Source organism: Falco rusticolus, chromosome 7 (genome assembly GCF_015220075.1).
Source record: "Falco rusticolus isolate bFalRus1 chromosome 7, bFalRus1.pri, whole genome shotgun sequence".
Classification (NCBI taxonomy): Eukaryota; Metazoa; Chordata; class Aves; order Falconiformes; family Falconidae; genus Falco; species Falco rusticolus.
Genome location: NC_051193.1, coordinates 18701865 through 18717532, shown reverse-complemented (window position 1 = coordinate 18717532; position 15668 = coordinate 18701865). Strand labels below are relative to the sequence as shown.

Below are 15668 nucleotides of genomic sequence, written 5' to 3'. Positions count from 1 at the left end.
TTAGGATCTTATAAAACAAAACAGATACAGGTAAATAAATGTATATATCTTTATAAATATAGGATATACATATATATTTATAAAAATACCACTTTGATAAAAATGGAAAAACTCCATGTCTAATCAGAAATCCTACAACACCACATTGGGTATGCAGAAAGCATGCTTTAGGTTAGAATGGTTTGCAAACATTGATTTTGTGAATGTGTGATGTCCAAATACAAATAAAAGATATTTCATGAATGCCTATTCTCTGTGCAATAGCAACTCATGCAATAGTGCTGTCTGCTTTATAAAGTTCAGATTTAAACTTGGTTTACCTATTTCCCTTGTCATGCTTTCATCCACTTGGAGAAACAGAAATGTCTGCAATCACAGACAGATTCTTGGCACATAGGTGGTCTGTAACTTGCAGCTTTCCAGCAGAAAGCCACTTAAAATTTCAAAGGAAATTGTATCAGCTAAGATGATGTCCCAAGACCAAGGTAAAAAGCAAGGTGATGAGCAGTGAAAAACTGTGTTTGCCTGCCTGTTCCCATGAGGAACAACATTTAAAAAAAAAAAAAAAAAACAAACCAAACACAAAAAGGCAGGTTTTGCCTTCCACTTCTGTACAGAAAGGAGACCCACAGTAACTAGTCTGCACTGTTTCTGCAGTTACCTTCTAAATGCTTCAAATTAAGTTGTGAGTTCTATGTTGGATTTCCTGGACTACCACCAAGAGTCCCAGAATTAGTGTCAGCCTGAAGATTGTCACAGTAAACTGCTTTCACCTAGTCTTTCTGCTTCACTAGCTCCAGATGCTTAACTCATCCTCCGTTGCGTTTATAACTAGGGTGGCATAAGGAACTTGCACACAGAGCAGAGGTCTCTTTGGATTATGCACTAAAAGAATGAGTGTTCCCAAAAGACTCGGAATTGTTTTACTAGATCTCACCTCCTCAACCATATGCTTGACTTTCTTCTGTTGGCAGTGCACCATATCATCCAGATGTTTGATTCGCTCTCTTAGGCTGGCTGCTACCTCCTCCAAATGCTGTGACCTAGCAAAACATGGAAGAATGAAGCAGGTAAGCGGGGAGCTATGCACTATAAGCCAAACAAGAACAACTCCCACAATCCTACCACAAATCAGGAAGACTGGGTCAAGAGGTAGGTAAGTCAAATTCCACTGACAGATGTCAGTTTGTCCAAAGTACATTTTAATAGCAGTCTTTTAGTCAAAGCGGCTGTCTCCACCCAAGTTAACTCACCTTTGTCTGGCATACTGGCATGCTTACTCAGAGTCTGAAGTGCTGACAACTAAACAATGTGATAAAGCTCATCTCCTTAAGATGTCTGGTTTTCCTTGAAGTGAATGGCATTCAGACAACTAGATCTTTATCATCAGAAAGACACATCCTGATTTATTACCACCTGCAAACTTTTGGGAAATATATACTAAATAAAAGCCAGGAAGCACATCTGCTGGTATCCTTTTCAAAGCTCTCCTACTACAGGGAAGCCTTGAGTGAAGGTTTTGGCATAGTTGCCAACAGTAGCAGGACACTAACTAGAGTAGTATTAACTCATCAACAGTCAGCAGGAATTGTTGCGGATGTTTTAAGTTTGTACGTATGACTCATGAGATAGATTGTGCGTTCCTTCAAATCTGTTTAACACAGAGACTGAACACCCACAAAACTCCTGCCACAAGTTGGTTTGGCAGCTTGCCAGAAAAGTACTTTTAGAATAGGCAAAGAAACAGGAGGGAAGCTTTTTAATAAGTTTTTGGCATGTTGGCCATGGGAACCTCCATTTTTATCTGAATTCTTGAAATTCTTCAGAGAAGGCAATCGCTTGCTTACAAAATAAACTTCTGTACTCCTAGATTCAGGACTGGACAGAATTTGAGAAGTGGAGGAGGGGAATCAAAAACAAAAAAGCTTTTTTCCATTTTGGTCTGTGCACAGCAGAAGAAACTGTTGAAGCTGCAAATAGAACAACCATTCTCAGGCAAAGCAGCAGATGGCAAACTGCATGACATGATTCCAATGAATGACTGAATTGTATGCTGTTTCCCCCCAGAAAGAGTCTCAATTAACAGTGAAGTACTCTACAGAACTGTAACTGCAGCACTTTGACAAGGACTCAAAAAAATCAAGGCACTGCTGCAGGTTTTTCAATCCTGCATATTAAGGTCGCACAAACCTCCATTTACATTTTGATTACAGTTGCAACACATATTTGGTCTCACTGAAAGATTCAGAATTTTAAGCACTGATAATGATATGGCAATGGAACAGAAGTCCTTCCTTGAGTCGATGTCAAGTGTCTGGTTGGGTACAGACAGGTAAAGAGAACTTAACAGACTTCAGCATCTGACACAGATTCATTGCTTGCATTGCATAGATTGCAACTGTATGTTGTTTGCATTGCACAAACTCCTGTCTGAACACTGCCTTTACCCTTGTTAGTGCAGCATAACTTTTCATGATGAGAGAACAGGACAGGATTCGCTGAAGCCAGAAGAGGATGTTATACAGAGGTAAAGGAAGAAAGCAATTATCTTTCATTTCCATATTCTATGTTGTATGTGACATCTGTTCACTTTAAATTACTATTTTAAGAGGCTGCTGTGAAAAGCCATTATTACCCTGAAACTGGATAAGCTGGTCACAGACCAATACAACTAGACAGTGAGATGCTCTTGGTGGGACGTCCTTTTATGTTTATGCTTCCTATAGAACAGTAGGATGCTAAAACCTTAAAACTGAATTTCTGGTTGCCACAGAGATGTCGGTAGTAATCAAGTAAAATTATTCAGTCTCTGCTTGTAATTCATCTTTACCCACTCAAGTAGTGTCATATAAACCTTTGAGTGGCGGATGCAATTTTCACTCCAGTGGCAGTTACGCTATTTCAATGCTGGATAGGTTTCTGTTGAAACTTTGCCTCTGCCTTTGCTTGAAGCTCTTTTGCCTGGTCATGGTGCTCTGTCAGTCTCAAAGAAGCAGTAGGGGATGCACATGCCACCTGTGGGCAGAAACAGCACATCCAGGTACCACCACACCACTAGGTCTCTCTTCTAAGCCTCTTGCTTTCAAGAACAACCATTCACAGAGGTCTCACTGCCAATAACATCATCCTCGCTTTCCCCATATAACTTTATAGCTTATTTCTGCACTGTAATGCTACATGACAGATTTCTTCCACACCTTCATTTTGCTCATGTGTGTATGTTAATGTGCACCACGTGTAGACCTGCCCGTCCAAGCCTCAAACATATTCCCTGCTTTCCCTCGTTTATAAAAAAAAAAGACACCTCTGGCAGTTACATGCAAAACTCTTGCTCTCTTGAAGAGTTCACCTTTTCAAAAGGGATGTCCTACAGCTTAATACAGGGTACAGAATGTTTTCTCTTCTACGTATTCATAGTCGGAATCATATTGTGCTGAATTTGGGAATGCAGCTTTAAGAAAGATGCAATCCACAAATACGTCACAGTTTGCTCCATTTAAAATGTCTTCTGCATGCTTGCAAACAACTTTTCAAGAAAGATGCGTGAAAGTGGGTTTTGTTGCAAAAATTAATCCTCTTGATATTTTGTATGTACATAAACTAACATTCAGATGGGCAATCCCTACCAGACTGCAGTTTTAAAATTAGAAAAAGTAAAATTCAGGTGTCTTCCAAAACAAACAAACCCCTATAGCAATACTGGAAGTTACAAAGATAAGAAGTATCTCACCTTTCACTGTCAGAGTTGTTTTCAGATTTTGCTCCAGATATTTGTATTTCATTTAGTTCAAGCTGTTTTTGCAGCTGGTGACGTTCCTAAACAAAAAATGTTATCCTCAGTTCTCCATGTGTCAAAATGTAATGGCTTCACAAAGCGTATTTCATTGCAATTCAGAAGATAATTTGTGAAATTAAAATAGAAACTGATTAAACAAAATTCACACATTTCCTATAGCCAAGAAGCACGGAATGCATAATAATATAATCAAATCCCCAGCTATGCATGGAAATAAGACCAGAGTTTTTCCATTTCCTATTTGAAGATGTATGGTACTTGAAACTGAATTTTTTTAATGGAAAGATGAATCATCACAATCTTTAACTACATAAATGTCAAATTTTCCATGTTATCCCTTCAAAAAATCTCTCAGTCCAAGACTGAGATAAAACATATTGCTCTGTTTTCTTCCCCAGAATATTCCTGTTTATTTTTTGGGTGTCCACCAGCACAGTGCTCATGAAGATATATGAGGTCTTGGGGACTGAGTCACCACAAATTAACAGAAGAGTCTGCTATCCACTTTAATGGGAATTTAAGAGGCGTTGACTTTTACTCTACAAGTATCAGCCAGAAAAAAGAGCAAATTAAATAACCAATGTGAAGAAACTCATCTGTACTTAACTATACTGCAATCCTTTATTCACTGCATAATACTTACAAATTGTAGGCTGAAGCCCAGATGAAGTTAATCTGCCCCTTTAGTAGCTCCATTAAGCTGAATGATTTCTCAGTGTAATCACTAATTCTAATAATACATTTGGAAGCATTAGACAAAAAGGGCACAATACAAATGCACACCAGACTAACCAGTAAAGCCAACAAGACTGGCTTATAAAAATCTACTTCTCAGCAACAAATATTTACTATACTAAACTAAAGTTGGTGAAAAAACACTTCACTTGTAAGAACAGAAGCTCATATTCCCTCTACTTACTAGAATGCTCTCTGCTTCTGTATTTTAGATAGCAAGACACAGATCTTTAAAGATAATGTCTGCTATGGAATGAAATGAGAAATGCCAAAGTACATCCAAGAGCACTGGTCTTTTGCAGGGGCTGCTCTTACACCATTTAGAGTGACACTATTCAGTCTAAAGGACTAAACAACAACATTCATTCTCAGTTAAGCGATTGATACCAGAAAACGAAGAGGAAACTTCACTGTAACTGTTTGAGACAGAAGACGTAAAGCTTTTTCAAATAGCTGAAAAGGTTCAACAAATGTGATTCTGATGCAGTTTACTATGCAAGGAGAGGTACTATGATACTCTTAGGTTTAACAATACATTAAAATAATAATCATTTGACTACTAGTCTGAGTTTTGCCCTGGAGAAAAGCCCTTAAAAGAGAAGGAAAAGCAGGAAATAAAAAGAAGCAATGCAAAAACTGCTACAACTAGTTTTACAGTAGTGGTGCCAGTGTCGCAAGAGGTAAATGTCTCAAAGCATTTCTGCTTTCAGATCTTTAGAGGTAAATTATCAGAAACCTGCTCTCAATTACAGTTTGGTAGGGACTAATTAGCCAGGGAGAGGAATAATTAAGTTTTTTTAAAGCTAGCAGGAAGGAAGAACCTAAGTTTTGGATTAAAAGGGAGTAAAATTTCTTTCTTTCTTCTTCTCTCCTTAAAATATCCTGAGCCATAACCTAAACAAGATATAGATATGTGCATGGAAGATTAACTGGCTCCTACATGCCCAGAAAAAACCCTCAAAACATTTTAGTCTGAAGCTTTCAAGTATGGCATTTCATCCACATGTGGGAAAATCTGGAGTTACAGTTCTAATCAGGACTATAAATAGAAATAGACCTTACTATTTAGCTAACTAAACCACATTTAAATCAATCCTAGAATCACAGAATGGTGTAGGTTGGAAGGGACCTTCAAGACCACCTAGTTTCAACCCCCCTGCCACAGGCAGGGTCCCCTCCCAGCAGCCCAGGCTGCCCCCAGCCCCATCCAGCCTGGCCTTGGGCACTGCCAGGGATGGGGCACCCACAGCTGCTCTGGGCAGCCTGGGCCAGTGTCCCACCACCCTCACAGTAAGGTCTCATGAGAGCAGAGTAGAGGGGCAGAATCACCTCCTTTGACCTGCTGGTCACACTTCTTTTGATGAGCCCAGGATACGGCTGGCCTTCTGGGCTGCAAGTGCACATTGCTGAGTCATGTTTCACTTCTTGTCAACCAACATGCCCAAGTCCTTCTCCTCAGGGCCACCCTCAATCCATTCCCTGCCCAGCCTGCATTTGTGCTTGGGACTGCCCTGGACCACATGCAGGACCTCGCACTTGGCCTTGTTGAACTTTATGAGGTTTGCACGGGCCCACCTCTCCAGCCTGTCAGGGTCCATCGGGATGGCATCCCTGCCTTCCAGGACGTCGGCTACACCACACAGATTGGTGTCGTCAGCAAAGCTGCTGAGGGTGCTCTCAATCCCAATGCCCAACATTACCAACAAAGATGTTTAACAGTGCCGTTCCCAATGCTGATCCCTGAGGAACACCACTCATCACTGGTCTCCACTTGGACACTGAGTTGTTGACAAACTCTTTGAGTGTGACCATCCAGCCAATTCCTTATCCACTGAGTGGCCCATCCATCAGATCCATGTCTCTCCAATTTAAAGACAAGGATGTCATGCAGGACAGTGTCAAATGCTCTGCACAAGTGCAGGTAGATGACATTAGACACTCTTCCTTCATCCACTAGTGTCATAATCCCATCATAGAAGGCCACCAAAATTGTCAGGCATGATTTACTATTAGTGAAGCCATGTTGGTGGTCATCAATAACCTCCTTATTTCCCATGTGCCTCAGCATAGTTTCCAGGAGGATCTGCTCCATGATCTTGCCAGGCTCAGAGGTGAGACTGAGCAGCCTGTATTTCCCCTGGTCTTCCTAATTTCCCTTTTTAAAAATGGGTGTTATGTTTCCCTTTTCCAAGCAGTGGGAACTTCATCGGACTGCCACGACTTCTCAAATATGGTGGATAGTGATTTGGCCACTTCATCTACCAGTTCCCTCAGGGCCCACAGGCACACCTCATCAGGTCACGTGGACTTGTGCACCGCCAGGTTCCTTAGATGATCTCGAACCTTATCTTCTCCTATAGCGGGCAGTTCTTCGTTCTCCCAGTCCCTCCCTTTGCCTTCTGTGACTTGGGCGGTGTGGCTGGAGCTCTTGCCAGCAAAGACCGAGGCAAAAAGTCATTGAGTACCTCAGTCTTCCCCATGTCCCAAGTAACAGGTCTCCTGTTCCCTTCCAGAGAGGGCCCACATTTTCCCTAGTCTTCCTTTTCTCACCAGCGTACCCATAGAAGCTTTTCATGTTGCCCTTTATGTCCCTGGCCAGATTTAATTCTGTCAGAGCTTTAGCTTTCCTAACTCTGGCTGCACAGACAACTTCTCTGTGTTCCTCCCAGGCTGCCTGTCCTTGCTTCCATCCTCTGTAGGCTTCCTTTTTGTGTTTGAGTTTGTCCAGGAGCTCCTTGTTCATCTATGCAGGCCTCTTGCCATTTTTGCCTGACTTCCTCTTCGCTGGGATGCATCGCTCCTCAGCTTGGAGGACGTGATCCTTGAATATTAACCAGCTTTCTTGGGCACCTCTTCCTTCCAGGGCTTTAGCCCATGGTACTCTACCAAGCAGACCCCTGAAGAAGCCAATGTCTGCTGTCCTGAAGTCCAGGGTAGCGAGCTTGCTGTGTGCCCTCCTCACTGCCCTAAAGATCTTGAACTCCACCATTTCATGGTCACTGCAGCCAAGGGTGCCCTTGAACTTCATACTCCTCACGAGCCCTGCCTCGTTGGTGAGAACAAGGTCCAGCACAGCACCTCTCCTCTTTGGCTTGCCTATCACTTGGAGGAGGAATTGATCATCAGCACATTCCGTGAAGCTCCTGGACTGCTTATGCCCTGCTCTGTTGTCCCTCCAACAGAGATCAGGGTGGTTGAAGTCCCCCATGGGGACCAGGGCTTCTGAGGGTGAGGCTGCTCCTATATCTGTCTATAGAGGGCCTCATCTGCTCAGTCTTCCTGGTCGGGTGGCCTGTGTGACTCCCATGATAATGTCACCCATCCCTGCCCTCCCTTTAATCCTGACCCATAAGCTCTCAGTCAGCTCCTCATCCATCCCCAGGCAGAGTTCCATGCACTCCATGGACCTGCCAACAGTATTTCTAAGAGACTTTGGATCATTTATGATTACTACTTCATTAGGCTTAGGAGACCTTGAACACTGAAGGAAGACTGAATGATCTTTTTAGAGTCTTTCTTTAAAATAATGGTTAATTTACTAAATAAATTTTGACACCTTAGGCAGCCCTGACTGTAAAGACCACTAGAAAGACAGAAGAACCACTTAATGACAGTGTCTCTGTGGTAGTCCAGGTCCATTTACTTATCTGGATACAGTAACTGAGATGCAAACAGCAGTGGTACGTCACAGAGCCGGGTACTGAGCAGCAGACAAAAAAATAGTAATTTTTTTCAAATTTCCTCCATGCACTTCTGCATTTAGTTTAAAGGCAGCAATCAACTAACTCTCATACCTCTTCCATACGTTCAATCAGCCGGTCCAGCTCACCAATTCTCTGGTCTTTTTCCTGTATGCTTGTTTCTGTAATCTGCATCTTTTTATTTGCCTCTTCAATAGCTTTCAGAAGCCGATTTGTTTCCTCCTTCAAATATGAATATTTACAGTCACATTTACATCCAAGGAATTCTTATTTATTTTTCTTTAGGCCACAGAGCCAGTGCTTAAAAGCTAAAAGCTTTTAAGCAGAGCTTAAAGTTTTTCACTACACCTGCCCAGAAGTCTGGAAGAGTTGTGACCCTAAATGTGAACCGTATAGAACAAAAGATTTAGGGTATTTTGAAGTGCATAGGTATTTGTAAAACATCATTATGAAAATCTGAGAAAAGCTTCTACCTATTTCTTAGATACCTGTTTTCCCTTCTGAGGCTGTAATGAAATAACAGCATAAGAAAAACATGCTTTTGCAGAAGATAGCATTTTAAATACCAAAGTTTGCCACATTCAGCTTTGTACTTTCCTCATATGTAAAACAATATGAATAGAAAGAGACTGGGGAATCTTTATCACTATGTATCTTTAGCAGTTAGTCATTGCATTTTTCTAACTGCTAATAGAAACATTTTACTTTGGGGTAGAGTGAAACCAGGGTCTAACTGCTAATAGAAACATTTTACTTTGGGGTAGAGTGAAACCAGGGGACAGGAAGACTTTGCTCCAGTGAAGTTGTTCCCGCTGCACTTCTTAAACTATCACCAAAATTGGATGTTATATTTCCTTTTTTTTTTTTTTTTTTGTGAATCAAAAGTTAAAAACCCCAACTTACTCCATTTCAGGCTTTGAAATCTACATTATCATTACTGCTGCTGTATTTGAACACATTCTTTTCTTAGCTCTACAACCCCAAAAGCTTGGAAAGCTTAGTAACTGTGGCATGACTCATCACAGAGATAGGAGGAAAGGCACAGGTCAACTCTGGAGTAGTAAATGACTGGGAGGTGCCACCCAAGCTAAGTACCACTCTCACAGACTGGCTATACGTACTAGGAGGATTTCTTTCTCAGCTTTATGTTTCTGCTCCTCTTCTCGCATTTTTTCCTCATACTGACTATACAGTTTTCTTGTCATCTCTCTCATTACTTCAGCATTGGCTTCCTGTGATGATTCCACCTATGAGAGAGAAAAGTTGACCCATCAGTCAGCACAGCACCGCTGGCAGCAGGAGAAATGCAGTTTGCACAATGTTAGAATAACACTTTGAACTTCAGCTTCACCTTGTCATAAATTTGATGCTGCTGAAGTAGATTTTCATTTGCACCAAGACCATTTACAACACTCTACCAGTAAGAAGTTGCCGTTTCCTGTTGTCTGAATTTAACTGATCGTTGATTATCTAAGACCAGGCTATGCCTCTTTACAGAGCCCTTCCATATCAGCCTCCATATCATCTGGCTTGTTTCCCCATTGAAAACATACCGTCTCCTGCCATTTTACAGAAGCATAATGTAGAAATGGTCTAGCCAACTCCTGTTCCTAAATGACCATGAGCACTCAAAGCAATACTTACTTTAAGATGGACCAAAGTACGTGTTGTTACCTAGAAGACAGAGCTGTAACCCCCCCTCCCCTCTCTTGCTTTTTCACATACTGCTCTTTGTGTAGGCACAAGAACTGGGGTGACCATGGAGCAAAGTAGATCAGGGAACAATCAGACTTAGAATTAGTATTCTCAGGGGTGTGGAAGGGTTCATTTTTAGCCATAGGACCAGAAACGTTACCAGTGCTATAGGGAAGAGGGCAGGAATGGTAATTCAGAGACAGGATTTCCCCCTTCTGTTGGCTCAAAACACTGACTGAACTACACCCTCCGTGATGGAGCACCAGATAGGATATTCACAGCTTAAACACATCTACTCTGTAAACTGCAATAAAAGTGAAGTAAAAAAGCTAGTCCAGGATTTAGGTCTTCACTAGAGATGCTACAGATCAGACAAGGTTATAGTGAAATGCTGTGGGTGCTACAAAAACGTCAGGAAGAGGAAGAATACACTGTCATCTGGGAGAAGAATGAAGTGTTCCCTGCTGATCACTGTAGTTTACCCAGCTACAAAATACTTGGTTCTGATGATTAAAGTTTTGGGTTTGTTTGTTGGGTTGGTTTTTTTTAATTTCAAGGACTGAAAGATTTTTTTAAACCTTTGTGTTTATTTTGCATGGTAGGAACAAGCTGGTTTACTACCCTATAGGATAAAACAATGTATTTAATCCTTTGAAAAGTGACAGCTCTGACGAACTCCACCTGTACCTCAGTTACTCCCTTTGGCACCTCAACTAGCCCAGCGCTGGGGCAGGGGTAGTAACCTGCACTTTGTGAGAGAGCGTGGAGTTAAATTATGTTTCAGTACAACTCAAAACCTTCCACATTTCAGGAAGCCTGAAAGAATTGTATCATTCAGAAAAAGCCAACAACCCAGAGTCCTTCGATGTACTAACTGCAGTACGATCTCTGGCACTGTCTCTCCACCATTCCTTTGCTTATTGCTTCATTATGAGCAATCAGGAGAGTAAAAACAAGCATCAAAAGGTAGACGCATTAGGGCATCTGTTATAGTACTCTTAAGCAACATCTCCAACTTCAATTATTATTATGATTGTATGAATAAACCAAACCTCCTTAATAAGCTACATGTGTGTATTCTCCTACCCAATAAAATAATCATGGCATACAGTAATTACTGCTTTTCAACTGTTAACCTCCCAAATTCCACACCATCCTCTTACATTCACCCCTGGAATTAAGTCCCAGATGTCTTGGCATCCTCGACATACAATTTTGTTTAACTTTTAAAGACAGCAATGAGGTATTTTATCCACTGACTTTGTAATAAAACTGCAACTTTCAGGGTAAATTTAAACATCTTCCTCATTAAAGTAGGGCATGTATTCTGCAGAACTGAAATGCTTCAAGATAAATAAATCCTTAAGCATTCAGTTGAGCTGGGACTTAACCTGCAGTTCCCTGTCATTAGAAGCAGACATACCTTTCCCTGACTTGTTGGTGCATGTCCTTAAGATTATAGTATAGTCCAAATTTCTGTTTCGGAATCTTAATTGCATCAGCTTTGCTTTCTCCTTTTAATTGTTTTTTCATCTCTTTTTATTTCCCGCTGACAATAGCAGGTACAAAATACAGCTATTTTTATAGCCTGTAAAGCTTCACTAATGTTTTCTCTTTAAACCTTTCATCATTAAGCATGAATACAAGTCACTAGACAGCCAAAAAGAAACATCTTTTCTGACAAAATTAAACATGAATAAACTAGCAGTCATCTTAATTTCACAGTGACAAATTCTGATACAGTACTATATCCAAATTAATCTATTTTGAGCAATTTCAAGAGACAAAAGGGTTTCCAGAAGAGGTTTTTTCTCGTGGTTGGGGTTTTTTGGGGAGGCTTTTTGTTTTGTGGGTTTTTCTTTAATTGAGATTAAAGGAATACATTTGGCAGATGAGTGGAGAATATGGTTGAGCTTTCTGACATATAAAGCTTTCCAGTTTGCATTTTATTCACTTGCATTTCTCTAAAAGAAAGAGCTTAATTCTCTTTCCAAGACACTTGCTGTTATAGCATATACCTGCTGCCCGTGTGTTCATAAGGCTTAACAGAGTATCTATTAAAAATTGTACAATACCACATAAACAAATTCAACAACAAGAAATTCTACAAGACTGTGTAGATTTAACAGTTTGACTTTTCACCTCCCAACATCCCTGAATCGTCATCCCATGTTATGGAAGGACTGACTGCTGCCAGATAAGATTCTGTTATTAAAACAGTATTGATTCACAGGAATATGTTAGCTCTAGGGAATGACAAACACATGCAGAATGAAGAACCCTTTACAAATTAGACCATGGAATTCATTTAACATACTCCTAATGCCCTTACTGTGCAATATTTTTAGGGGAGTTTATATACTGCACCTTTAATTTCAGTAACTGATTTTCAATTTGTGCTGTTTCCAGTTGCTTCTGCTTCTCTCTCAGCTTTTCCATAGATTGCTCATGTGTATGTTTTAAATTCCTTATTTGTTCCCTTATATCAGTGTTCTCCAATGTAACATCCACTAGAGTTTTCTAGAGGAAAGAGGCAAACCACATATTAAAAATCACAAATAATTTGGTGAACTAATATAGTCAAGCCATTATGGAACAGACAGAACATTATAAGAGTTTCCTGATGCATCAATGTAGTGTGAACAGTTTTGCAAGTTTTAACATCTAAATTATGGCTTTTGTTGTATTTTGTTTGCTAGAAGGTATTCCCATGAAGAACATGCTCAGTGAAATCAACTCCTGGAACCCTATAAAAAAACAGAAAGGAACATGGATACATTCCAGTTTGAACGCTATCCCAGCACTCTTCCTTTCTTCTCTCCAAGGGCCATGCTATACCTATTAAATGCACTAGACTGAGAAAAAGTGACATACATATAATCAGGAACATTAAGTTGTTCAGCTCATATACATGGGAATTTGGAAATCTTTACACCAGAAAATTCATTCCCGCATTCTCCCTCCCCTTACATTTCACAGGTATGTAAAGCCTCACAAGTGTTTAGCATCCAAACATGCCACTTCCATTTCTGTTAACCAGTGAAGGCAGGAATAAGTCAGGCGATGTACCGTTTTGCACAATACAGAACAAACCACATTTTCACTTAGATAATCTTTTTGTGGAGACGTCACAAGTGGCATTAGTCTGCTGCAGATCAGTATCGCTTCACTGTACAGTGGTTTTTAACAAGTTTTTTAAAAACACAGGTGGTGGAATCTTTTTCTTCATTTCCTAAGTTAGCTGCCTTAGATATCCAAGACAGTACGTTATGGGCTTGTTTAGTGTTAGAATCTGTATTTATCATTCATGGTTTATGTATGCTTTTAAATCCATGTCAAAAAAGGCAGTTGTCAGCTGTGAAACAGCTATTAAAATGTACCTGCAAGTCTATTGATGCTGATGTCAAGGAGCTGTTCATTTCACTAAAGCTATCTAAGGCTGCAGCCTGCACTCGCACATGATTCTCTAAGGATTCCTGATGAGCATTTGTCACCTGAGCAGGAAAAAAAAAAAAAAAAAAAAAGTTTTATATAGAATAATGATCAAGTTTACCTATTCTTTCAAAGAGAGCTACTGATGTGAAAGACTCCATGGTTAATTTTCACACTATTAGGAGGCTTAAAATATACAAGCCTCAAACCATATTCCTGCACCTCAGAAACAAACAAACAAAACTTAGAATCCAAATATGCTAACAGAAATAAGACATAAGTATATCTATGTTTATTGCTAGTCTGTAATCACTCCAAAAGCTGTTCTTTTTGAAAGGACAAGAGGACACTTGGCAGGTGTTTATTCAGAAAGTTTATGTACACAGAATGGGCAGATTGTAAAAAGTCAGAGTAAAAAGCAGAAGAATGCAAGAGAGGAGGGAATCTAGAAAGGTTTGGGTGAACTGTAGAACAGCCTTAATTAAGAAGGAACTGACTAATCAGGTATATAAAGAAGCAACATCAAGAAGACTTAAGGATGAAACAATACAAAGCAGGTAGAAGTCAGCAGAGAGCTTTGTTGTGTGAAAATCTGTCATCTTCTGTGTGTACACAAACACACTTAAAAACTGGAGGGAAAAAAAAAGCACAAAATTACATCATTTAAGAAAAGACCAAAAGCCAAACACAGTAAATAATTATGAACCATCCAATAATAAAGAGGAAAAAAAAGGTTACTAATGGAGGCCAGCCCAGCTCACATTCTCAGAGGGACCAGATTTGTTTCTTGATAAAATCCTAAGAACACTAGGGACTGATAGGGAGAACAATGAGTGTTTAGTAACAAAGTCATACACAGATTAGGTCAGCATAAGGAGTAGAAGCCAAGTAGTTACTGTTAACCCTATATAAACAAAAAACAAACAAACAAAAGCAGAAATGCTTTGGATGGATTAAGAAAGTTACAAAGTAAGAACTTGCACGAAGAAGCATACTGCCCAGGGCAGAATACTGGAAGTAAAAATTTCAAACAAACTTTATGAACAGAAAGTAGTCCTGGAAACTGATGGGGAAAAAAGCATAGTGATTCAAAGCTGAAGCAAAGAGTATAAAAAGGATTTTAAACTGGATCCTCAAATAGCATGAAAGATATTACCCATGTAAAACTAAAACCAAAACCAAAAACCAAACAACCAAACAAAAAAGCATATATTATTAACAGAACAGCACTTGGGCTTTCTTTCAGGCAGTCGAAAGTATTAAAAAGCAGGGAGGGTGTCTCATGCCATTTACGTCAGAAAGAACCCTTCACAATCTGCTAATTTGCTGCAGAACTAGAGATTCTGTCAGAGCTGGTCAGAAACCCTTAATTAGGAAAGATGTTCAGACTCAGATGCAGGATTTCTACTGGTCTGACAGAAGATCTGGAAGTGCAGGGTATCAGCACTCCTATTCAATAAGGATCAGCTGCAAAGATGACAAAACTGACTCACCTTGTTGGCACCATTAAGGCTATCTAACACAGTTTACAGAAATTCAGTTTTCTCTGCCTCCTCCTCTCAAGTCAGGATGATTTTTTGTGTGTTGTTCTTCTTTGAGACTAATTGCCACAGAATAAAAGTACCACTTTAACAGCAAGTTCTGATCTTTATACATAATACAGCATGCAGGAAACTGACAGCCTCTAAACAAGAATGGCAGAAGAGCACAAGTCAGGGGCCCAGTCACCTGAAGTCAGAACACGTTTAACTGCCAAGCTGCATCTGAACCAGGGCTGTGAAAATCAAGGTTGAATATAAAATCCACAGCAAGTTTTCAGGGAGATTTTCTGGACCAAAGAACTCAGCAGTTTAATATGAAGGATACTTCTACAGACTGCAGCAGCTTTTATTGCTAAAGCAGCATGTCAGAAGAAAGAGGTCATTGAATGACCATTGAAAGGTTCAATTTAGAGCCAAAAGGTAAGTAATTTTTAGAACCGTCAAGCACTTTAATGCTAAAGAACACTGCTGCATCTTTTACTATAGTGTTTAAACAATAAAGTCAGTAAAACAGAGCAAAGTCTATTGAAATGACACCAACTAAGTTGCGTGTTATTCCTAATTATTTATTTATTCAGTTCACCTAGCAGCTTACTGGTACAAACATCTCCACTAAGTACCAACACACAGAGACAATGTTATCAAGATAGCATTTTATTTCTAAGAAGCAGGCAATTAATAATTCCATACGCAAAAGCATCCCTGTCCTACTTTACCTTCCTGGAGGGGAAAATAAATAAATAAATAAAGTATAGATGTCACATAAAA

The 15668-nt window shown here is 39.9% G+C and overlaps 1 protein-coding gene across 4 annotated transcripts in view; it reads right to left on the bottom strand.

Moving 5' to 3' along the window:
- LOC119151702 (myocardial zonula adherens protein) overlaps positions 1 to 15668 on the bottom strand; it is an 82101-nt gene that overhangs the window by 29061 nt on the left and 37372 nt on the right. For all 4 annotated transcript variants that reach the window (XM_037395916.1, XM_037395917.1, XM_037395914.1 and 1 more), the window contains 6 exons: positions 13308 to 13421; positions 12295 to 12447; positions 9354 to 9479; positions 8326 to 8454; positions 3731 to 3816; positions 938 to 1043 (listed from right to left, as the gene is read on the bottom strand). In XM_037395916.1, the coding sequence (XP_037251813.1) occupies positions 938 to 1043; positions 3731 to 3816; positions 8326 to 8454; positions 9354 to 9479; positions 12295 to 12447; positions 13308 to 13421 (714 nt within the window). The remainder of the gene's footprint in view (positions 1 to 937; positions 1044 to 3730; positions 3817 to 8325; positions 8455 to 9353; positions 9480 to 12294; positions 12448 to 13307; positions 13422 to 15668) is intronic.